Source organism: Paramisgurnus dabryanus, chromosome 5 (assembly GCF_030506205.2).
Source record: "Paramisgurnus dabryanus chromosome 5, PD_genome_1.1, whole genome shotgun sequence".
Taxonomy (NCBI): domain Eukaryota; kingdom Metazoa; phylum Chordata; class Actinopteri; order Cypriniformes; family Cobitidae; genus Paramisgurnus; species Paramisgurnus dabryanus.
In genome coordinates, this window is record NC_133341.1 from 39,737,230 (window position 1) to 39,761,836 (window position 24,607).

The 24,607-nt window shown below is 37.8% G+C and overlaps 2 protein-coding genes and 1 non-coding gene across 7 annotated transcripts; all 3 read right to left on the minus strand.

Moving 5' to 3' along the window:
* Positions 1-86: 86 nt before the first annotated feature.
* Positions 87-9,784, minus strand: c5h2orf42 (chromosome 5 C2orf42 homolog). Of its 4 annotated transcripts, none has more exons than XM_065284097.1 (9): positions 9,647-9,784; positions 6,962-7,961; positions 6,692-6,805; positions 4,838-4,954; positions 4,301-4,405; positions 2,642-2,749; positions 2,309-2,409; positions 2,055-2,223; positions 87-750 (listed from the first exon to the last, which is right to left on the minus strand). In XM_065284097.1, the coding sequence occupies exons 1-9, from the start codon at positions 9,665-9,667 to the stop codon at positions 548-550; spliced, it is 1,938 nt and encodes a 645-aa protein (XP_065140169.1). In that variant the 5' UTR covers positions 9,668-9,784; the 3' UTR covers positions 87-547. The 4 variants fall into 4 exon arrangements, with proteins under 4 accessions (XP_065140169.1, XP_065140168.1, XP_065140171.1 ...); XM_065284096.1 differs by having other exon boundaries at positions 2,642-2,752; XM_065284099.1 differs by lacking the exon at positions 4,838-4,954.
* Positions 9,785-10,591: 807 nt separating this feature from the next.
* tia1 (TIA1 cytotoxic granule-associated RNA binding protein) lies at positions 10,592-23,553 on the minus strand. 2 transcript variants are annotated; one of them, XM_065284101.1, is made up of 12 exons: positions 23,324-23,553; positions 22,340-22,436; positions 20,902-21,000; positions 16,022-16,076; positions 14,791-14,878; positions 14,360-14,435; positions 14,109-14,217; positions 13,558-13,656; positions 12,732-12,816; positions 12,493-12,631; positions 12,196-12,341; positions 10,592-12,019 (listed from the first exon to the last, which is right to left on the minus strand). In XM_065284101.1, the coding sequence occupies exons 1-12, from the start codon at positions 23,350-23,352 to the stop codon at positions 11,881-11,883; spliced, it is 1,161 nt and encodes a 386-aa protein (XP_065140173.1). In that variant the 5' UTR covers positions 23,353-23,553; the 3' UTR covers positions 10,592-11,880. The 2 variants fall into 2 exon arrangements, with proteins under 2 accessions (XP_065140173.1, XP_065140172.1); XM_065284100.1 differs by having other exon boundaries at positions 12,196-12,344.
* Positions 23,554-23,759: 206 nt separating this feature from the next.
* On the minus strand, positions 23,760-23,830 carry trnag-ccc (transfer RNA glycine (anticodon CCC)). The gene has a single exon. It is a non-coding gene; the product is annotated as a tRNA-Gly (tRNA).
* Between the last annotated feature and the right edge of the window lie 777 nt (positions 23,831-24,607).

Here is a 24,607-nt window from a genome sequence, read left to right on the forward strand (position 1 = left end):
TTGATAGAAGCACTGGGGAACCAATTATAGCATTTAAACATGGAAAAGTCCCCTTATCACTGCAAACAATAATCAATAAAAATATGTAAGAATAGGGCTTTATTGAAATTCTATTAAGAAATAAAATAGTTGACTGCAATATGAACCACAGAACTCGTAACTTTATTATTATTATTATTATTATTATTGTACAGTACAGCATATAAACATATATTATCACTATTCTTTTTTTACACTTCTGTGTGTCTTGTAATTCACATGTCAGTGATTCTAACCTTATCATCTGGACTACAACATCAAAAGAAAACAATAGTTCACATCATGTCATGTGAGATGAGTAGCAGCTTACAGTTTTCTTAGCATTTTAAACTACTTTTTAAAACATCAGTACACATTTTAAACTTAATTCCATTGTAATTAACATAACATTAAGTTTGAAATGTCCTTGATAAGGACACTCCTCTATTGGAGGTGCTAGACTGCAACTGGAGTCAAATTGTAATTGTTAAAATAGTTTAATGATCTCGTGGCCTGATACAGAGGGTCTTTATTGGTTTGGGTTGGTATCTGCCAGTGTTTGTTTAGTTCGGTCCGTTCCAGCAGAGCTCTTGTTACATTCAGGATTACCCCCCAGCTGATGGCCGTACTCAAACCGGATTCTCAGTTCTCCCACTTGTGAGTGTGGAAGGATGTCCGGGATCCACTCGATCACAAAAGGCACCGGGTCCGTCTGCTCTGCTGAACATGTACCTGAGATATAACACAGCAGTATGTCACTTAAATAGCACTGCTTTATTTATTACGAATTTTCAAAAGCAGTACCAAAAGTAGTTAAAATGCCAATGTGCTGCACTCATGGTCCTCTCTGGAGATTATGAAGTACAGAGAAAGTCATTAATCCACCAGAAAGTTAATCCAGCTTCACTCTGTCAAGGCACGCATTTAAAAAATGTAAAAGTACATCGACTGAAAACAGAAATGTTGCAAATCTGTGACATTGCACTGAAGACGCAATTAGTGTTTTATATCACTGTCAGAAAGCAATGTGTCTACAAAATTCAAAATAAAAAAGGGAGCAATCTGTCACAAACCTTCTTTAGGCACAAGATTTGAATTTTTATTCATAACAAACGCGAAATTTGACGTTAACGGTCATTGATGAGAGCTGGGATCAAGATTGCTAAAAAATAAGAGCTGAATTTGGATCTGTTCCTCACAATTGTATGAATTTTAAAGATGTGGATTACAGCGGATTAATAAAATTAACATATTTTATGAATTTATGTCATGTTTTGGTGTAATTATTGGCATTTTTGTCAAGATGTAATATAAGTCTCAGGTTTGTCTGTGAAGTTTCAGCTTAAAATTCCCCACAGATCATTTATTATAGCATCTCTAAAACACCCCTATTTGGGTGGAGCAAAAGTGCCCTGTTTTAATGTCTGTACCTTTAAATGCAAATGAGCTACAGCTCCTCACTTCCTTACAAACAGACAGTGAGCGCTTTCAGTTCAAATAGATCTGATTAATACAGTCTGAGACAATAGTATCTAGTGGACAGAGTACAACTCACTGAGGATGTGAACTATGGTAATGCAGGACTGTAAGTGGGCGGGGCTTTATCAGTGTGACCTCACATTGTTAAGAGACTCAAAACGGCATGTCTAATGAAACTGCTTTGGTTTAATGAGGATTAAAAAACAAGGAGCAGGTGGATTTTTTATCGTTAAATACGACTAAAAACATTACTCATAATAAATTATTATGAGTAAAAAAATGGCAATGCCCGCAATTTTAATATTTATGAATAGGAATACATACAAATCTGTACGTCTGTAAAGCTGTTAATATTTAAAAATGTAACGTATTAGTCCTGTCTCTGCTGACGTTTGATCGGTGGAGTGTCCGACTTAAAAGATCTTTTTATCACTTCTCCTAAATTTCACGCAAAGCTCTCAAACAAGCCTATTGCCTTCAAAAAGCTCTTCACAAACCTATGGGTGACGTCATGGACACTACGTCCATATTTTTTACAGTCTATGGATCAAACTCACCCACTCTGAGAAATGTGCGGTGCTCCAGTGGTCTAATGGACAAAGGCTTGTTAGAGCTTAACTGATTGCAGGCATCTGATCCAGGATCAGAAAGGTTCTCCCGACATCTGTATGGTGAATAGGAGCCATCGCTGTTCTTCACAAAACTGTGAGTAAGTTCCAGAGGTAACTGATCAAACAAAATGAGAGATCATCATGAGATGGTAATTACATCGCTAGTTAGGAATTAGGTAGAAAATGACTACCCAACCCACCTGTGGTGTATCAAAGATGCGCTTGACATGTGTCAAGTTAGTGATGTGCCAGGTGTATTTAGAAAAAGAGCCAAGAGGCAAAGCATCCCTACGCACAAATGCTGAGAATACAGAAATTACAAAAGAAAAGTAGATAGTAGTGGACTTTTCAATATATTTTTGTACTAAATAAACATAAATAACATAATACATGTAAGGTTAAGTGCAACTGTATTTTGGATTTTAGCCAGGCTGGAGTTCTGCATTGACCAATCAGCACCCAAAACCAGAAGTATGTGCTTTATAACCATATAACATATGCAGTATTAAAGATCTGAATGAAAACTGACTCACTGGTGGTAAAGTTGGGCAGTCTTCTCTTCTTCGAGCCCAATGACAAACGCTGCTGTAGGGCATTAAAGAAAGCTTGTGGGATATGAAACACCAGTGGATCCGGTTTTCCTGCTCGTGTGATATCAACATCAGCATCAATTCAACATTTCATTTGACACAATCTTAAATTGATGTGAGAAGAGCTTAAAAAGTCAAACACATACACTGTAAACCCAGACCAGTTGATTTAACTTAAAAAACATAGGGAAACTCAATTCCCAAAAATTTCAATTTTACCTTGTTAAACAAATCTACTTAAAACTGCTGAACAGGCAACATTTTTGGTTTAACCCTTCAATTTTTGTGACGATTTTGATGGAGCGAGTCAAATTGACCCGCATTGGATTCAATGCAATTCTCTAAATATCACATCATGAAAAACAAAAAGGAATTAGGTATGAACAGGACCATTTTAGTATCAATATTTGTCACATATTAAAAAAACACTTAATATTAAAAAGTATGATTTTTAAAAACGCATTTAACCACAATTTTTAACATGTTTGTTTTAACAAATGTTGAAAATAAACTGTTGTAGCGTTTGTTTACATAAATGTATTAAATTCAACATACCTATGTTTAAAACATCCTAAATAAACAATTTAATATTGCTGTGAAATGAAATGATATTTAATTTGGGTCAGTACAGTTGCTTTGGAACAAAAAAATGTGGGTCAAATTGACCCGCGAACATAAAAATCGTTACAAAATGAGTTAGGTACACTTCGAAACATATCAGCGTGTCCAAACTTTGCATGCATGTTCATAGCCATAAATGAGAAAAAGCCACAAAATTTCAAGAATAAAATCACAGGTTAACTGGTTTTTCCGACAGCTTAAAATCAAAACGTGTCAAATTGAACCGGAACATAATATAAGGGTTAAAATGTCTCGTTTCAGCAATTTATCCTTGTTACATGTTTTTTATTTTTTATTGAAAGCATTGTTTGAATTGAGGGTGGCTGGGGTGGTCCAGGACCTCCTATAGGCATTAAGGGGCCCCCTAATAAAGCACAAAATATTAATAAGAGGGGTCCCCTGGTTTTTATTAAAATTAAAATGCTACATTAATTTTAAATTCTCGTGCTTGGCTTGCCACAAAGCGATACTGTCCATTATTTGTCCCAATTTACAATAAAATGATTTAAAAGATTTTTGTCTGAAAAAAATTTACTCTCAAGTGCACCTCACGCTGTTTTCTGGAGGAATTGACAGATTGTTAGATTTAGGATTGGGGCTTTAAAAAAACTCTTCTCAAGCTATTATTTCACACTAATTTGAAGGGTAAAAATGGTTAGGCTTTGATTTAGGGGTAATTTGGGATTTCTTTGATTAAAACATTGATCCAAGACCAACAAAAAATGTTGATCCAGTTTGTACAATCACGGCGACCCTATGATGAAATGGGGGGCCCTTGACATAATTCAAAGACTGATTGAAAGTATAATTGTTTTTACTTTTGATAATAGGGTGAAGTATGTGACACAGTCTGTGATTTTCTACATAAATGATCAAACTTTAATGCTCCAAATATTATTATATTATGAGACTTTAGCCTGGATTTCACAGACAGGGTCACATATGATCCGCACACATTCATTTACTCCAAAATTGTCTTACCATCAAACTGAAAGTGCATCGTCTGATGGATCCTCTCAGTGACGCTGACCAACCACTGCTGGAAACCCAGTGACACGTGAGTCTCATCCACTGATTGGCTACTTCCTGTATAAATCACCCAATCACGTAAAACACACCACCAAAAAGCTATTACATAACTTAGAAGTGTAAAATCATTATATATATATATACCCACTCCTTCTTTTTTAATCCCCATTAAACCAAAGCAGTCTTATTAGACATGTTGTTCTGATTCTCTTGTTAATGTGATGTCACACTGATAAAGGGGCATTTTGGACATGATATAATAAATGATCTGTGGGTTTTTTTTAGCTAAAATTTCACATTCTAGGCACACCTGACACTTATATTACACCTTGGGCATAATAGGTGCCCTTAATTTATATAAATAAATAAGTGCTTAATTTCTGTAAAGCATGTAACAACACAAGGAACCACAGGAGAATGAAAGAGCATGAGGATGAAAAAAGCAGAAATAAGGAGGAGAAGAAGGAAAGAGGAAGTATCTGGCAGCACCTGGGTTTTTAAACCCAGTAGCGCTGGAGTTTTTTCTGTAAGTGGGCTTGCGTTGGATAAGGGTGGGTACAGAAGGGTCTTTGACAGCCAGAGGAGATGAAGACGAGACAGAGGAAGCTGTGGGAGGTTTGGAAAGACAAATATAAAATATGTGAAAATAGTTTACAGTGGAGGTGCTCAGCATCTTCAGAACATTACAGCAGAAACAACAGACATGGAAAACTTTGCATATTCCTCACCTCTTGTGTGATGAGGCATTAAATATTTCACCACATATCTTACCATGTTTAAGTCCATCTTTCCCTTCCCCAAAAGTCTACTAGAGATGGACAATATTAGATTTTTGCTGATATCCGATCATTATCAACACATTTTAGCCAACAAACGATGCAGATACTAATATAAGCCAGCAAAGACTGAGCAAAAAGTGTAACCTTTTTTGTTTTTAGAGTTCCAGAGATTTTTACAGGGTTTTTCCTGGCTCAAAATGAGGTGGAGGTTGTGCTATTGTGATGCACACATGCATGTGTGTACCGTGGCTCAACAACACACATATTCTTACTCTGGGTTCACACCAGATGCGAGTTCAACGATTTGCATACAAAGTCAATGCAAAGATGCGATCAGATGCGTCCTCGCATAGGGCAATGCGAATGACGTGATATGGGCAGCGCGTTTGTCGCGAAAACACGCGCTATTTGCCTCAAACGCGTCTTAGCCCAAGTTGAAAATATTCAACTCTAGCGAAAATTTCGCATTACATGAAGTTGTAATCCCGCGAGTAGTCTAGAGCGAGTAATGCGATGACACGCGTTTGGTGTGTACGTAGCATTAGTGTTTAATAATTAAATTATTAAAGATTTTTATTTATTTATTTATAAAACATTTAATTAATTGAACACAACATAAATACGTCTATGCTGTTGTGTCCCGACCTGCTGACAAGCGTGGTGGGCGGGAACAGCAAGTGACGCAACTCCCACCGTAGGCTTCGTGGACTTCAGAAGCTGCAGCCTTCAAATACAAAGTCCGAGGCCTTAGAACAGGGGTGTCCAAAGTCGGTTCTGGAGGGCCGGTGTCCTGCAGGGTTTAGCTATAACTTCCCTCAACACACCTGCCTCAAAGTGTCTAGTCTGCCTAGTAAGACCTTGATTAGCTGGATCAGGTGTGTTTGATTAGGGTTGGAATAAAACTCTGCAGAGACACCGGCCCTCCAGGAGCAGGAGTGGACACCCGTGCCTTAGAAGGATCTACCCCCTAAATTGGGATGCAGCCTGAATTGTTTTAACCGTTCAATAGAACAAATCGATTTAAATCATAGAGGATACGGCTTAAAGGATACGGCGTAGAGGACACGACGCAGGTATGAAGTAGAAGTATATATCAGGCTTAATAGTCTACACCAGGGTTCCCCAAATCTTACCCTGAAGGGCCGGAGCACTACTGAGTTTAGGTCCAACCCTAATCAAACTTACACACCTGTGATTTTCTAGTGATCATGAAGACCTTGATTAGCTTGCTCAGGAGCTAAACTCTTCAGTGCTCCGGCCCTCCAGGGTAAGATTTGGGGAACCCTGGTCTACACCTTAGCTGACATGATTTCTATAGCAGTCCTTACAATTGGATGAGTGGACGTGCATAAACAACATCATCATATCTGCATAATTTTCCTTATCTGGCCACTTAATTTATAAGCCACTACCGGCCGATCATATCATGCATCCCTAAAGTCTACAGATTCCATTACCAGCCCCAAACGGAATCTGCAAACCTTTTAACATTTTTCGAGGTGGATATGTTAAATCTTTTGAATGACAGGTTCACAGTCCTATGTTCCCATTAGCTAAGGCTTACCAATAGTGGACTCCATAAGTTTGAGTCTCTTGGAACGTTGATGGATGGAGGGCTCAATGTGCTGCTGAGATTCAGATATACTTAGCGCTGTTGCATCTGTCCTCTCCTGCACTTCTGAACAAACACACACAAATTTTTTTTCTATAATGCTATAGATGTGACAGGGAATACAGAACAGTACACTGATGGTCCATCTAGTGGCTACTTAGATGTCATTATGCTGCCTATGTTGTTAATGTAAGATGTAGACAACTTTAATGCTGATCTTACCATTCAAGTTGTAGTTCAGAAAGGCTGAAAACTCAGTGGCCAGCTTCTCATCACTTGTGAAGGCACAAACGCAAGCATAGAAGTGCAGGCAGCGTTCGGGTAAACTGTGCTGATAGGAATTCTCTCCTTCTTTTCTCCCTTTACCACAGCGAGCGTGACATCCGCAGCGAAAAGGAACCGAACCCTGATTCTTCTCTTTAACTGCAGGTGAGCCCACCATCAGATGCAGCAGTCCCAGAGGATGGGCATCTCCTGCTTGGCATTTCACTATTAGGGTCCCTTTGGAGACCCGCTGCACTAGGGGCCCAGTTGTCTCAGTTGCCAGCCTCCACAACTCCTCTTTGGCCTGGGCAGTGGCCACTAGAGACTCCAGCACAGAGCTCTTGAGTGGCAGCGGTGTCGCTTGGGTTTGACACTCCATTGCTTGCTTCACGTGGGTGCAGGGACTTCTGGGTGATTGTGACACTCTGTGTTGGACACTTTCAACTGTTGACTCGCTTTCGTTCTGCTGGCATGAGGGCATGTAACAGCGGCCCAGACTGACACGGGTCAACATGGTTCCATCAGCGGTAGTGATGGCCGTATCTGTGAAAACTAATTCAACGAAGCCTCGCTGTTCAGAGCCACGACCCCGCTGATGTACAGAGAACACCTGAGTCCCCCCTGTCCTGCCACCTCCACCGTCCATCACAACTTGAACTACTTCAGCCTTCCCTTTCTTCAAACGCCCCGTCCCGTGGACTCCCCCCCTGAAGACGGTTCCACAAGCTTTGTTTTTGCAGCTGAGTCCACGGGTGCCATTGTAAACACCACACTGAGGACACTTGCGGATGCCTCTTAAGGTAGCCTTGCCCAAGTTAGACAGGAAAGTAGGAGTCTTCCGTTTATTACTGGACAAGTTACTGGGGATTTGGGTGACAGGAGAAACCACTGTCTGAGTCGCCAGCGGTATTCCGGAGTTTACCAGAGGGCCATCCATTTGTCTTTTATGACATGGACACTATGATGGAAATTGACAATTTTTTGTTGTTGTTTATACTTCTTGTTTGTTGTAAACAATAGATGTTGTTTACCCTTAAAAAAGGCAGTACAGAAATGCTACTGGATGGTAATGCCATGGTATTTACTAAGGCAGTGACCAACTATCCCGGTAAAAATTATGCAGCGTACACACCAAGCGCAAAGCCTCGTATTTCTCTGTTTAGATCACTCGGGGGATTTAACTTTCTCGCTCTATTTTCTACATGCATGAAGACGCGTTTGAAGCGAATAGTGCATGTTTTAGCTGCAATCGCACCGCCCACGTCATTCAGCTCGCCCAGTGTGAGTTCATGTTTATTCATGTCTTTGCCTTGACTTTGTATCCAATCTACTTGCGCAAATCACTAAATTCGTGTTTGGTGTGTACGGCTTATTATGCTGCATACACACCTGAAAGCTGACTTGTTGCCTCGCTGCCTCATGAGGCAATGACTTCGGAGGCATGAAGGCAACTAAGAGAAACGCTTTCGGACACACATCAAAAGCAGCGTGTTTGAAATATAAACAGAGAGCGCCTTTGTGATAACTAATCAAATATTTGAAAACTACAATACTAATTTCTCGCTAGAAATGCAATTAAAAGTGAAAATATACATTTATTTACACTAAATTTGTGCTCCAGCCGCTTTCTTGGGCGCCATTTTATTTTTTCAAACTCGACCAATCACATTCCCCATGCTCGCACCAAATAGAATTGTGGGACAAGATCTCAGGAGTCAAGAAGTAAACCTAACATTGGAATTCGCATATGCCTTAAAGCCTTCCTGCCTTGAAATGCTGTCGCAGAAGGCAGCGATTTATAGTTTTCGGACGAAGCCTAAATTACTTGTGAGATTTTACTTTGTGTCATGCAATTTTTTCCGCTTAAGTTAAATATTTTCAACTTGCGCGAAGATGCGTTTAAGGAAAAATAGTGTTTGTTTTTGCACCGATCGCCCTGCCCAATTCGCGTCATTAATCTCGCCCAGCATGAGTTTGTGTTTATTCGGGACTTTGTATGCAATCTATTCACACAAATCATTGAATTCGTGTTTGGTGTGTACGTCTATCAGGATTTAACTTTGAGTCATATACATTTTGCGCTTAAACGTCTAATATTTTCAATTTGCGCAAAGACACGTTTAAGGCGAATAGCGTATGTTTTCACGGCAATTGCACTGCCCAATTTGCGTTACTCGCATTGTCAAATGCGAGTTTGCATCTATTTGCATATACTTTGTATGTTCTACTTTTGCAAATTGCTGAATTCGCGTTTGGTGTGTACGCCCCATTACTCTGTACTCCAAAATAGGTACTGGCATGGTAGTACAGACAGTGACCAACAAACTATAGTATGACCACAGTACTTGTTTTGTTACTGTAATCTCTGACTGTAAAGCTTAGCTAACCCAATTTCTTAAACATATAACATAAATGAACGAATTAATAATTAATTATAAAAAATCTTAAGTTAATAGAAAATATTGATACTGCTTTCGTACTTCAAAAACGTACATGTTAATAACAAAGGTAAAAAAACTAAATTTCTTTAAACAAAAATTCTTGACAAGACACTACTTAAGACCAATGCTGTAAAACATGCCGTGAAATATGGTTGCCATTTTACAGTAATATACTGTATGATTAACAAAGCATTCAAATCACCTGGAGACTTGTATCGATCATAAGTTTACTGCATAATGACGCGCCAACCTCTGGAGCGGCGGATTACACGCGCGCGCTCACTGAAGATCTTCAGCAGCCGTCGCCATTGCTCCTTACAAACAGACTCGCTGTTGCGACTGTAACGAGCCTCCTGATTGGCCAGACGGAGCTCAATCAAATGCATTCTGGGAATTGAAGTCAACAGCGACTTTAATCTAATTACAGGCTATTAACACTGTGGTAAATTTTCCTCCGTGCTATCGCTGGCTCATATTTTTCTTTCTGTCCTAATCCTCAGACAAATAAATATGTAAAACAAATAAATATAAAATACATCTGTACCTGGGAAAACAGGGCGAGGACTACACCGCAAAAATTATTTTCAAGAAAAAAAATTCTTAGTATTTTTGTCTTGTTTTCAGTAAACATATCTAAAAATTCTTTAATTAAGATGCTTTTTCTTGATGAGCAAAACAACCCAAGAAAATAAGCCTAGTTTTTAGACCAAAAATATTAAATGTAAGTGATTTTGTGCATAAAACAAGCAAAAAAATCTTGAATTTAGTTTTTTTTTGCTTACCCCATTGGCAGATTTTTTGCTTGTTTTATGCACAAAATCACTTACATTTGATATTTTTGGAATGAAAACTAGACTTATTTTATTGAGTCGTTTTACTCATCAAGAAAAAGCATCTTAATTTAAGAATTTTTAGATAACAAGACAAAGATTTTTTCTTGAAAATCAGATTTTTTGCAGTATACACATTTTTGAGTCAAATATCCTCAAAGTTTGTTGGATTTTTTTACTAATTTATATCTTAAATTAGCACATTGTTTTGATTCGGCTTACCAACTTAAATTTACAATAGTTTTGCTGGTGTTACAGTAAACTCAATGTATGTGTGCATGATCTCATTACAAATAGGATAGCAGAAGAGACAGGAATGTTGTTTCGCATTTGCATTTTAATGGGACAAAGCAAGAACACATTGTAGTAGGATGAACATTATTTTTAAGAAATCCTCAAAACAAAATGTCTCTCAACGTATTATTAGGCACTGCCTATGTTTCATGAGCATCAGTTTACTCAAAAATGAAATCAACTCAAAATAAGGCAACACAACTGATCTCACCTATTACAACTCCAATGGGCAACAGTGCAAAATTCTGATCCATTCCAGCTCATCTTAATACTAAACACTGCAAAAAGTTGACATTTAGATTTTATACACGAAAATGTTGTAAATCTAACAGAAAGTTCAGACTTGATCTTTGCACTGCATTTCAATGCAGCATATTTCTGGACCAGCATTTAACAGAGCTGCAAATGCCAAATTATAGTTCAGATACCCCATCCCACCCTCCCACCTACAAAAGAAGCAAGCAAGCAAGCAACCATAATCAACGTATGAGTGTCCTTTATATAGCGGCCCAACAGTTGAACACAGTTGTTTGGTTATTTACACACAGAACGGTATATTGTATTTAGAAGCCCTCAAAAAGTGGAATGCAAAACAATTAAAATTGCCTAAAATTTGCGTAACATCAAATTTTTGTGAAAACGTATTAATATTGTGCAATATTCGTCTGCCTTTCAGAAAAAAATGTGGCAGTCATCCCTGCAATTGGTTTAGTTTGAATGTCTAATTAAAAAAATACAACAGTTGACATCCATTTTATTCATTTTATAAACAAAACAAAAAAAGGTTGACATTTCACACAACTCGATGGTGTCATCGCTCCTCAAAAAACGAACAAAAAAACAAACAAACAGTTTTGCATTTAAAATGGCAAGTCCAAAAAAGAAAATGGCAAAGCTTAATATATTACAAAATCAGCAGCTGAAATCGCTCTAACAAACCAAAAAAGCAAAATGGAAAAGTTGCAGTTATTGTTGATTTTATTCATTTATAGTACTTTCGTGTTAAAAATGGCATTGTCCTTTCCAATCAAGCCGGTCGGACACCAGGCCGACACAGCTTATGGATTTGTGTGGATTAATGTGTCTGAATATATGTTTGTGTATCAGAGTGTGTTTATTCCGACTCAAGACCCCACCACAAATGACACGCTCAGCCTCACTGTCCACCGAAATTTGAGCAAGTTTACAGGTGGAAGGTGGGGAGGGTCAGAAATGGCACATCCCTTCCCCAAACCAGGCATCTTAATAGGGGAGGTTGTGTGTAAATCCCTGCTGAAACTGCGGTGGAGTGCTAGAGTTGTCCATTGTGGCATCAGTGTGTGTGGTATCCTGCGGTGCCCATGCTGGACTGATTGGCTAGCACAGCTCCATTGACTCCCTGTGCCTGCTCCACAACACCTCCGTTACTCACTGCGCTAACACCGGTCCACCCCGCACCAGCCTGTAAATGACTACAAACAAGACGAGTGTCAGGTATGCCACCAGAGTAACCCAACTTATAAAACAAAAGCTGTCTATAGGCCAAGGAGTTTAAGAACTTTAACCCTTTTAACATCTAATTTTCAGGCATGTGCTTAAAAGAATAACCAAGGATGAAAAGAGAGCTGAAGCATGCAAGGTAACTTACTTGAAGCCCTGTTGGTTCCAGGCTTGTCCGTACACGCCGTAAGTAGGTACCTGCCAGCCGTTAGGGACATACTGGCTAATTTGTTGAGCATTGCCGTACCACTGTCCCCACTGACCATACGGCTGTGCAGCGAAGCCAACTTTGTTCTGCTTTAAAATTCAAACCACATCATGTAAAACATTTGACAGGAAAAATCACCAAAAAAATCTCAATATATCTCCCATTACATTTAGTATTTAAACAAGTGATTATTTCACAGAGCTGAACACTGGATGAAAAATATTATATATTGCTCACCTGGGGTACCTGAACCTGTTGCATGGGGGTCACCATTTCCGTGGTCTCTTTACCCCAGTAACATTTCACCATGTGACCCTCTACGGATGTGCCGTTAACGGATACGATCGCATGAGCCGCATTTTCATGAGTGCCGAACCTGCGGAGATAAAGAGTTTCTCAGTCAGCGTTCGCCATTACACGCTGTAACCACCATCATGTCTTAACTTGACGTTGTAATGACGGAGATATGATCATACCTTACAAATGAGTAGCCTTTGTCTGGGAAAACTCGAACTTCCATGATTTGGCCAAAGGGAGAGAAGGTCTGTCTCATGAGTTGTTCTTTGGCAAAAAAGGAGGAGCACATAAGTTAGTTTCGTCATTATAATTTGCTTAAATTTGAATTCCACTATTATTTTCAGTAGGGATGGGCTGATAATTATGGTAAAATGTCACTACATCCAAAAGCCAGAGGGCGCTCTCGTGCAGAAACTTAATACAGGCTGCAGAAGAAGAGCAATTTACACATGCATCTCCAGGAAATGGCTCAAGCATATATTAATGGCTCATTATAGTCATGCGTAGGTCCTACGACATAGCCGCGACGGCGTAGGTTCCGCGTCAGTTTTCATTTTTACTTTTGCATCGTCGTCCACGTCGTAACCTGCAGGAGGGGTTCTGGTGGACCAATCACAGCGCTTGGGGTCCGCATAGAACCGACACGCTGTTAAAAATTTTGTGAGGTGCACGTCAGGCTACGCACAGCCTACGCCGTAGAACTTACACATGACTATAAATAAGGCTTTAAAAATGACAGATGGGACAACCTACGGACTCGTAAACTAAGCGAGCATGTGCCTTTAAGGCCACGTGATCGACAGTCCACATGAAGTGTGCCAATTGGGACAGGGCATTGCTGTTCATCAAACCTTTTTATGAATTTTTAAATGCATGTTATAAATGACTCAAACTAACAGTGATTTCAGGTTGAAAAGGACTTCCTACTGATCAAAAGCTGTAGAACGTGCATAATATCGGCATTTATCATCCCATACCTAACTTTGAGACAAATAAACTTCTCACCTGTGAGGCCTGTACTGACCCCACCACAGTAGACAGTGCAGTTGCTGGGACTGGATTGGTTCACGACCTCATCAAACGACAAGTGCTTTGTGTTTGGTGCTATAACAAATCACACAAAAAAAAAGGGTTCATTAGTTAGAAAGTTAAACAAGGTTTGAGTAAATGGTGACACAATTTTTTGCTGAAACAAAAAAAAATGCTGTTTTGCAAAAATTATTTTGTATATTCTCATGCAATGAAAAATATATGATGGATGGGGTTGTCAAGGTATAAAAAGCAGCAATAAGTTTGTACATAAAAACCTGTGCCATTGTCTTTTGTGTGATTAATGTAAACCTGGCATGACACATTATTACTCCACATATTTAAATTCAATGAGATCTGAGATTCGAGATTGACTCAGCTACTACTAGAAATTAACAATATTTCAAGTCCTCACAGAAAAAGGTTGAGCACAAATATAATAGCAGCTAGAAACACTATACAGTATGCTTCAGCTAAAAACAATAAATAATTAAAATATTCGACTTTGCATGAAAAAACAAACTCACTTTCATAGGTGGCTTTTGGTGCTGGAGGTTTTCTTGTGGCCCAGTTTGTCCTGATCTGTCTGCCGCCCAACCACTGGTTTCCCATCTGTTGAATAGCATTTTCTGCATCCTGCCAAAAACAAGTGCAACAGGAACATCAGCACATGACTATAACAGAGGATTCTGAAATGTAAAAGTAAAGCATAAAAATTGAACGCACCCTGCCTATTAGTTAAAAACCTGCACTTCCTGATATTGGGATTAGGACTCACCCATTTGTTGAAGAATGAAACAAATCCATAGCCTTTAGACTTTCCTGTTGCCATGTCTTTCACAACACGAGCGTCCCTTTAGAAAAAAGAGAGCAAATAATTTAGGTGTGAATAACAGTAAGCAAAAATAAATATATCACAGTGTCAAATGTTTTTGTGGTACATGTGTGAATCAATTTAGTCCTGCAGACAATGCAACAAAAGGTCTTTACGTAAACTTAAAGACGTTTAAAGATGCAATGTGTACAATTAAGGAGGATCAACTGACAGACATGCAATGTGATATACTTAACTATATTATCAGAGGTGTATAAAGACTTTACATAATAAACCGTTATGACTCAAAACAGCATGGAAACAGATGATGCATTGCTCAATGAGGTTAAATTTAAAAAAAAAAAATTGAAAAAGTGTCATGCTTGTTCACTTACGATATCCTCCCAAAGGGTGCAAAGGCAGCTCTGATGTCATCAGTGGTGATTTCTGGGCTGAGGTCTCCGACAAAGACATGGAAGTGATCTAAAGATACCAAAGACTCACTTAAATTACAAATTACACCAAACTAAAACCAAATTAAGTATTGCTTTTCTTAAGTGTCATAAATTAATGACACTATTTTCTACCAATATAGAAAAAAGTTGTCTGTCAGCGCAGGCATTTTTTATAATTTTCACAAAAGTTTAATTCCATCCAAAAAGAATTCTCCTTTTAATATATAAACATACAATAAATCAGATGAATGAACAGACTGTCTGTTTTCTAATTAAAATGCAGTTTCATTCTATTTTTATTTGTTCTCTTTTATCACCTCTCAAATATGGGTAGGTTTCTTCAAAAATACCAAATTTTGAGCAAAAGGCTGAAATAATTGCACTTTTGTGAAGGACATTTGATAGAAATCAGAATCAGAACGATCCTCAAAACATACACAGAGTTTGAACTGTTTGCTCTAGGGAGATACTTCCAGGTTTTTAGAAGTTGGGTAAAAGCGCCACCTGGTGGAAAATAGCTGAAATATGGATTGCCATAAAAACTCGTCATTGACAAGAAAGTGTTTTCTCTTAATTGATGAGCTAACTCGTCAATGGCGAAAAAAAAGAGTTAATAAATGTCTTTCTAAATGCTAGATTCTGATTGGCCAGTAGCGACTTTCCATGGTTCGTTCTTTTCAGATACTACCGCTTTAAAACTAATATTACACGGTAACCCAGGTGTTGCAAATCATTCGGACAGGTACAGTTTAATATTACACAAAATGAAATCTATGTCTTTTAATAACATATCCTGCATTTTATTTACAAATAATTAAACTAAATAGTGTTTGTGACATCTTATCTTAAAACCGACAGTAAACGCGTTTTCCTCAGGGAAGGTCTGCATTGGTTAAAATTAGCAAATTAAATATTTCAAATCAATATGTAATATTCCTTACAGCCGTGTAATAATGTATAGGAAGCAGGTTGTTATTGCCAAATAAGCCCCTTTAGTGTTATACAAGAACCTCCACTTTGCATCGGTTCCTGATCACAATGTCGGTGCTTATTTCTGCGATAACAACCAGCTGCCTATACATTATCATTTACCTGATAATCCACTAGAAAGTATGATTACGCCTCCCATTTTTATTTCATAGATAAAAACTAAAGATGGTCAGAAACTTACTGCTTGTGTCTTTCTTCTGGCTGCTTGGTGAGGTAGCCCAGTTGACCTTTACCTCCTAGGCCAGACAGAAACATTGGGGCAAAGGTTAGAAATGATACAGATCCACTCATGTTGCTGATTTCCACTAAAGTGTCAATAGTTCACTCCTTACACACAATGGCTGTCTGATTGATCAGTTGAGACGAGGGAGACCTGACCATACTCACAATTCACACTTTACTGTCCTACTAACTTATGTGAATAGCCAAAAAATCTTGGTAGAAAAAAAGGTCCAAATAACAAGGGACTTACAAAACAAGTGAAATTACCAACTTGTATTACTCCTCAAATGGTCCTTCATTACCTGTTGAGGATAAAATATTTGAAACTGAATGGGCATAAGCTAAAGAAAATGCCTCTATACTTTAAAAAGGACTTAAATATTCTAGATATCTATGGGGGTCATGTGGAACATTTATGGAAAAAACATGATGCATAAAAAAACATTAAATGCACCTTATCTTTCATACTTGTCTCAGAAAAGTCTCAGTTTTCTAAATACCATAAAAACACTGCTTAGTTTGGTTACATTACTAAAGCATTTTCTGCCTATTTTACATTCACACCAAAGAAGCACTTCATCTGTTCACAAAAACTGATGGATCTTTGGTAGATAAAGTCACAAAACAACAACCATGATATGCATATGGACTGAGAAAAGAGACAATAAATAAAACAGTGTTAAAGGATTACTCAACTTTTATAACTAAAAAAAATCACGATACTTTACTCACCCCCATGTCATCCGAGGCATAAGGGTCTTATCTAGCAAAACAATTGTCATTTTCGACAAGGAAAATAGAAAATATGCAGTTTTAAACTACAACTTCTCGTCTTGCACTAGCCATGTGCTTGACGTATGTGAACGTCCAGAAGTTCATATTTTGCTTATTTTGTATTTTTCTTGACAAAAATGACAATCGTTTCGCTATTTAAGACCCTTATGCCTTGTTTACGATCATTTAGAGCCCTTTGAAGCTGTGTTGAAATGCAATTTTAAACTGCATTGAAACAGTCAACTGTTGGAATTAGGGATGCTTAACGATTAATCGCGATTAATCGTTAGCAGAATAAAAGTTTTTGTTTACATCATATATGTGTGTGAACTGTGTATAATAACTTTGTATAAATAAATGTACACACATGCATGTATGTTTTAGAAAATTTTACATGTATATACATTTGTATATTTATGTATTAGGGATGGGCACGAGTACTCGAGTACTCGAACGCAACACCGATGATCGGTCATGATAACGACGATCGTTTGAATCTAAAAATATATTTTTTTAAGAAAATTCTTTCTTTGCTTCTGATTGGTTATGCTGGCATTTCGGACAGGAACCTGAGATTTGATTGGTTAGCATTGCCAGAGGTTGCGGTCCAGTCAAGACCAGAGCACAGCGGAAAATGGCTTCGAACAGACGCAGCGATGTGTGGTCTCACTTTGAAAAACTTGACGAAAATACGGTCAAGTGCAAGATGTGCAGCGCCAAACTCAAATTCCAATCGACAACTAGTACGATGCGCTACCATCTTACATTTAAACACAAAATTTCAGGTGACGCCGGACAGAAAAGTCAGACAACAATTAAAGATTTTGCCGTCAGACAGAAATGCGACACAGGCAGGGCAGAGAAGTTGACGCAGCTTATCACAGAAATGTCAGCTAAAGATTTACTGCCTATAAGTTTTGTTGAAGGTGAAGGTTTCAAAAATGTAATGGGTTACGTTGAGCCCGGATATACTGTTCCGTCGCGAAAAACAATCACTGCAAGGATGGATGCTTTGTACGAAAATCGTGCTTGTTCACTGAAGGAAAACCTGTCGAAACCAGCGCGAGTTGCTATAACTACAGACGGATGGACCTCGCTAACAACAGATTCATATATAACGGTAACCTGTCATTACATATCTGAATGGGAAATGCAGAGCGCAGTACTAGAGACACGAAGTTTCGATGAAAGGCACACAGCTGTGAACATTGCCAGCTACCTAAAAGATGCCACAGAAAGGTGGCTGTCAAGCTCCGAAAAAGTAATCGCATGCGTGCACGACAACGCTGCTAACATGGTTCTAGCAAATTCTCAAAGTGTTTGGGAATCATTGCCCTGTTTCGCACACACGCTGCAGCTTGCAATCAATGAGGGCTTTAATGTTGCAATTTTAAAAACTGTAATAGCTGCAAGTAGCCGTTTAGTGTCACATTTTCATCACAGCACAGTTGCGACGGCCGCTCTTAGGCAGAAACAGCAACAGCAAAGCATACCCGACCACAAGCTTATTCAGTACTGTCGAACGCGGTGGAATTCGGTTTGCGACATGTTTGAACGCCTTTTGGAACAGCGATGGGCTGTGTGTGCTGTTCTGTCCGATCGCAATGTTACAAAACTTGCAGATGCTAGGACACTTGACCTAAAAGAAGAACACTGGCAAATTCTAGAAGAGCTAACACCTGTTCTCAAGTCTCTGAAGTCTGCCACAACTACAATGTGCAGTGAGACACATGTTTGCATTTCAATGGTCCATCCGATCACACACAGCCTCATCACCAGACACCTTAACACGCAGAGTGGTGAGTCTCCGAAAGTGTCTGAATTTAAGACAGCCATTGCCGAATCTCTGAAACGGCGCATAGTCGCAGCTGCTGATGAGGATGCTGAGAAAGTGTGTTTGCCTCTCATTGCAGCAGCTTTGGATCCAAGACACAAACATCTCAAGTTTCTTGAAACAGAGCTTCGGGAGAGAGTAAAAGGAAATCTAAAACAGCTTTGTGAAACAATCCCAAATCCTGTCAGACCCATACAAAGTCCAGAATCAGCAACGGCACTCGACACTCTTTTCGGAGAGGATTACAGCACGAATGATGTTTGTCCACATGACACCGAAATCGAAAACTACTTCAGGGAGCCATGCATCTCTGTAAACCAGGATCCTTTGCTGTGGTGGAAAGTCAACGAGTCTCGTTATGCAAAGCTAAGTATCCTTGCTCAGTGGTACCTGGCTATTCCTGCAACATCCGTGCCAGCAGAGCGCGTTTTTTCCACCGCCGGTCTAATTGTGAATAGACTCCGCACTCGGCTTTCACCTGAGCACGTAGATCGACTGATCTTTTTGAATAAGAATATGTAGTATTTAATGTTAAGTTTTATTAGCTATGGTTAAAAATATAGCTAAAGGATGTTTTTGTTTTAAGTTTAAGCAGCCCTGTTAAATTATGACAGCTCAATTTTATTTTAACAGTCATTTGGTTGAAAAGCACTGTTTATCCACAGCAAATGTGATGCTGCTAAAGTAATACTGAATAAACATTTTGTTAAAAATAACAGTTGAATGTAATAACAAAATTCTCAAGATACTCTTTTTCCTGTTCTTTTAATTTGTTATTTGTTGAATAAAAATAATATATAATGGAATGTGCAATGTCTTTACTTCTACCCACAAATGCAAATGCAAAATCAAAGCATTGGGTTCAAAAAATACATTTAAAACACAAAAAAAACCACTGGATATAGAGGTCACATTTTATCTTTTAAAGAAATATTAATTTCTTTATTCGTTTGTCATTTACTACGTGCTGTTCTTAGACTAAAATAACAATTCAATAGGCTATAAAAATCATTTTCGTTCATAAGAAACTACAAAATATTAATCGAACACAATAATACATAAAATATAAAGTGCTGTAATAAAAATGTGTGATTTTTTTATGCGTCATGTTTTAAACTGCGTTGTTGCTGAAGAGCGCATCCAACAGTAAGTTATACTTTCTGGTTAACAGTTAGCACTTTCAAGTTTACATGTAATTTTTTTATTTATCTACACAAAATACAATTATATTTATTTTAATAATGTTTAATTAAAATTGCATTTTGTAGGTATGTGATTAATTTCATACGGAATGTGTCATACAGAAAGCGCTTCATTTTACCAGTGTCCGTTTAGTCTTCAGCCTCACCTAACGCTTATATTTATTTAAGATGTTTTGTTTTCAAAAACATTAACGGTGAGTTTTAATAGTCTTACAGTGTTAATAAGATGTGCGTCCGTTTACTGTGTTTATTAACCATTTAGTTTCACTTTATGCAGCTATTCTTCCTGTTAGAGGTTTTTGCTGAAACATTTAAAAATAATCAAAATAATAATAATTTCATCGTCATAGTTTCTTTAAAATTATTTTTTGTTAATTTGTTTTTAATAAAAATAATTTTTTAATAAAAATATTAAAATTTTCACCATGATGGCTACGCCCCGCCCCCTTGAAAGCCCCGCCCCCGATTAATCGAGTACTCGTCTCTCAGACCTATGGATTAATCGAAATGAAAAAATGACAAAAATTCACATCCCTATTATGTATAATTTATATTATATATAAATATAAATACTTAATATATACTTTTTTTCTTAAAATTATACATGAATGTTATACACAGTTTACACATATGTGATGTAAACAAAAACTTATATTCTGCTAACGATTAATCGCGATTAATTGTTTAGCATCCCTAGTTGGGATCTAATAAAAAAAAAAAAAGTTTATTAAAATAAGAAAAATCCTGGAATGTTTATCTCAAAAAAACTTCTTCTCGACTAAACAAATAAAGACAAATAACTTGGTTGACATGAGGGTGAGTAAATGATTGGGATTTTATTTTTATGAAAGTGGAGTATGTAACTTTGTCAAATCTCCCTCTCAGTTCATATTGCACATAAAGGATGCAAGCTGATGTTAAGCTCAGCATAACACAGGTTTTAACAATGCAACTTCCATAAAATATGTTAACATTTCCTCCCTCCCATCCAATCCCATCCCAACTCACCCTGTAGATACGATAGCTTACCTTACCCATTATTTTACGCCCATTCATGGCTGCGAGGGAGGCCGCTGCGTGCCTATGCTCAAAGAACTCCACGAAGCAGTATGGATCGTTACCTGCCGTCTGAAGGTAAATGAGAGCAATATAACAAAAGCAACTTTATGCAAAATCCACTTTACAAATTGGTTGAACATAAATGTGTGTTGGTAGTGTGTAAATACAACAACCCTACAATAAAAAAATCCACACACTCTTCCTTTTAATCTCATTAGACATGATGTTTTCATTCTTTTATCAATGTGATGTCACACTGATAAGGCCCCACCCAGTTTTATGTTATCAGACTGTTTTCAAAGGAATCATATCCATTTTGTGCCCACATCCAAAAAGGGACTATTTGGACATGCTATAATAAATGATCGATGGGGTATTTTGAGCTAAAAATTCTGAGATATATTCTGTGCACACCTGAGACTTGTATTACATCTTGTGAAAACGGAAACAATAGGTGCCCTTTAACCTCCTAAGACCCGAGCTTTGGTTTGGCTTGCATTTTAGATTTCTTCCATCTTTTTGGGGTTAGAAAGAACCATTAAATATAATAACCAAATATTTATCTTTGAACATGAAGCAGTAGTTTTCCATATTTGTGTACAACAAGTTCCAGTTAAACCGAATTAAGTATTATGGTGCAAAAAAAGGTAACGTATGTGGACACACCAGGTATTAGGAGTTTAAAGACAGTGTGGTTTGGGTTTATTTTTTACCAAGATCCCTGAACAATACAGTCAGCTATAATAAATTGTGTGGCTTGTTTTACAGTGGACTCTTGTCCGATTCGGTCCAGTAATGCAGGCTTTGCAAAGAGATGCTGTTTTTGGACATTGGGGCAGCGCCAACCTCACTGGATCAGACCACAAAATCCACATCCCCAAAATAGGCACTGCTACTCATTTCAAGAGATTAAAGTGTAATTTATAATCGTGCGCAAGTTCTACATCGTAGGCTGTTCGTAGCCTGACGTGCACATCGGCAAAAATTTAACAATATGCCTGTTCTACGCTGATGTATAACGGAAGATTTTTTTTAAGGAATGTTTGTAACCAAACCATTCGTGAGCCCCATTCGCTTTCATAGTAGGAAAAATACTATAGAAGTGAATGGGGCTCACAAAGGGGTTGGTTACAACTTTCCTCAAAATATCTTCCTTCATGTTCATCAGAACAAATAAATTTATACAGGTTTTTAACAACATTAGAGCGACGAAATGATGACATAATTTTCATTTTTCTGTGAACTATCCCTTTAACAAGATCCTTAAAGGTACAGTAGCATAAATTTGCCTCATTACTTTAAAGGGTTGGAAAAGGTCAAACTGGATAAGTTAACCAGCCAATCTGGTGCAAATCTCGACTAACTCTGTGTGAAAAAATTGTGCGATAGTAATGGAAGATGTACTCACATCCACAATCATTTTACAGCTCTTGCAGGGGCCAATCTGACCAAAGAGCTGCATAATAAGGGCTTCTGTCACATCACGTGACAAGTTTCCAACATACCTGTGAAAATATGAGCAAACACAGCAAATTACCCGTTGAATACAAAATTATTTGTGGATTGTAGGCGTCTACACGTGAGGCCTGTGCCGACTTTAGTATTGAAATCACGTGATTGGTCTAATAAAAACTATTAAAAAATGGGATGGATAGAGTAACCTTTTTTAAATAAGTTACATATGAATAAAACCTGTTAACATGCATTGATTAATGAGCTGCCTGTAATAATCGCGTACACAAGTTTCAAACAAAGAGATGACAAAACAGCTCTTGCACAAGCGCACAGCCAGTGAGGTAACCAGCAACAAAAGCTCGTTTAAATTTAGATGCCAACAGTCAAGATAACATAACATCTTTATAATCTACACAAATGTATAAATAAATACAAATTGTCGGTTTGTCAAATGTGTGTCTATTTTATATGAATAAAAACGCGTTAATAAGACGTCAGTGCTGGCTCTTTGTCTCTATCTGACGACAATGAGCTTCAGTAAGTGCAAGGCAACTTCACACACTCTGCAGTGCGCGTGAGAGCGGCCCTGCTCCGGCCTTTCAGACTTGATAAAATTACCCAAAAAATAACCCTGCAAAAACACATAGTTTACGTTATGCTTTTTTTAAAGCACAAATAGAGTTTTTCTGTGATGGTGTTGAGAGGCAAATACAACGTGAATCTCTTATTCAAGCCAGCAGAGCTTTTGTTTGAGAAGCAGAAGGTACACGTCTGCTTTAACGTTAGTTAGCTTCTCACGTGAGGCTTTTATTAACTCAAATCGACCACAATGGAAATAGTTTTGGTGAAAAGATTGAAAACATTAATTAAAGATGCAGGACTTGAGCTAATGTTATCGGTCTCTTTTGCGTATACGTTAGTGGGAAAATATACATACAGGGTCTTGGGCTGCTCGTCGTCCATCATATTTTCCTGATCAAATTAAGACAACCCTGAGAGGAAATCCTGTTGTGTGTTTTATGAGATGATCCCAAGTTCCACCCGTATCTCCGTCTTTCCAGTGTCGCTGCCCTCTTATTTCGGGTTATTATGAGAGTAAATGTGAAATGCCGCCTCGGCTGGCTTCGGTTATGAACAATGGAAAGGCGACATAAGATGGCGGAGGAACCGGACCGGAAATGCGTGTGCGCATGCGCATAGGAAGGAACTACAAAGGACACAAAAATCAAGCACTGATGAGGCGTTTAAGTTTAGTTACGGATGCTAAAGTGATCGTTTGTGTTTGTGTTTGTGAACGGCTCTTTTAAGATTTATGTTATAATAAGAAATAAATGATCTAAAATATTTACAGTTAGAACAGGAGGAAAAGTAAGTGCGCCGCCCGGGAATCGAACCCGGGTCGCAAGAATGGGAATCTTGCATGATACCACTACACCAGCGGCGCCGTGATGGAAAGCCTCCCACGAAATAATATGGAGTGATACGTCTGCAAATTTTAAAGATTATATTTTTGTACATAGTTATTTCTTCTAATTACACAATGAGGAAATAAAGAAGGACATATTTATCGATACAAAATGTTGTTGGAGTGGTAACCATGGCAACACCATCACGAGAGCCATCACTGGTGAGATGAAAAGAACTTTAAAATATGATGTTATTTCTTTACTTTTGTGAGGTGCGGTTTGACAGCATTAAGTACCCCAAAACGCAAATTCCCTATCAAACATAATCTGGTAATCGTTTATCTGTGCAACAGAGAAACAAAACATGGAAATGCTGTGTAATGCGCGGGTTTTTTTTGTGTGCTGGGATTAATCGCGATTAATCGCGTGCAATATAAAAGTGTATTTTTGCATAATATATGAGTGTTTGCTGTGTGAAATTATTATGAATGTATGTACATACACACACATTCATCTATGTATTTACATGTGTATATATATTTATTTGTATTTATATATATTTCTATTATATATAAAAATGGATATATAATTTTAAATGTTCTGAAATGTATATATGTATGTGTGTGTGTGTTTAAATATACATAATAATTACATACAGTATTTATGCAGAAATGCACTTTTATTTTGTATGTGATTAATCGCAATTAATATTTGCCCAGCACTAGTTTTTTTTTTTCAATTTTTAAACTAAAGCTTTTACATTCTATCTCGCAAAAACGAATGATAATATAACGCATTATTGTAAAATACAAAAA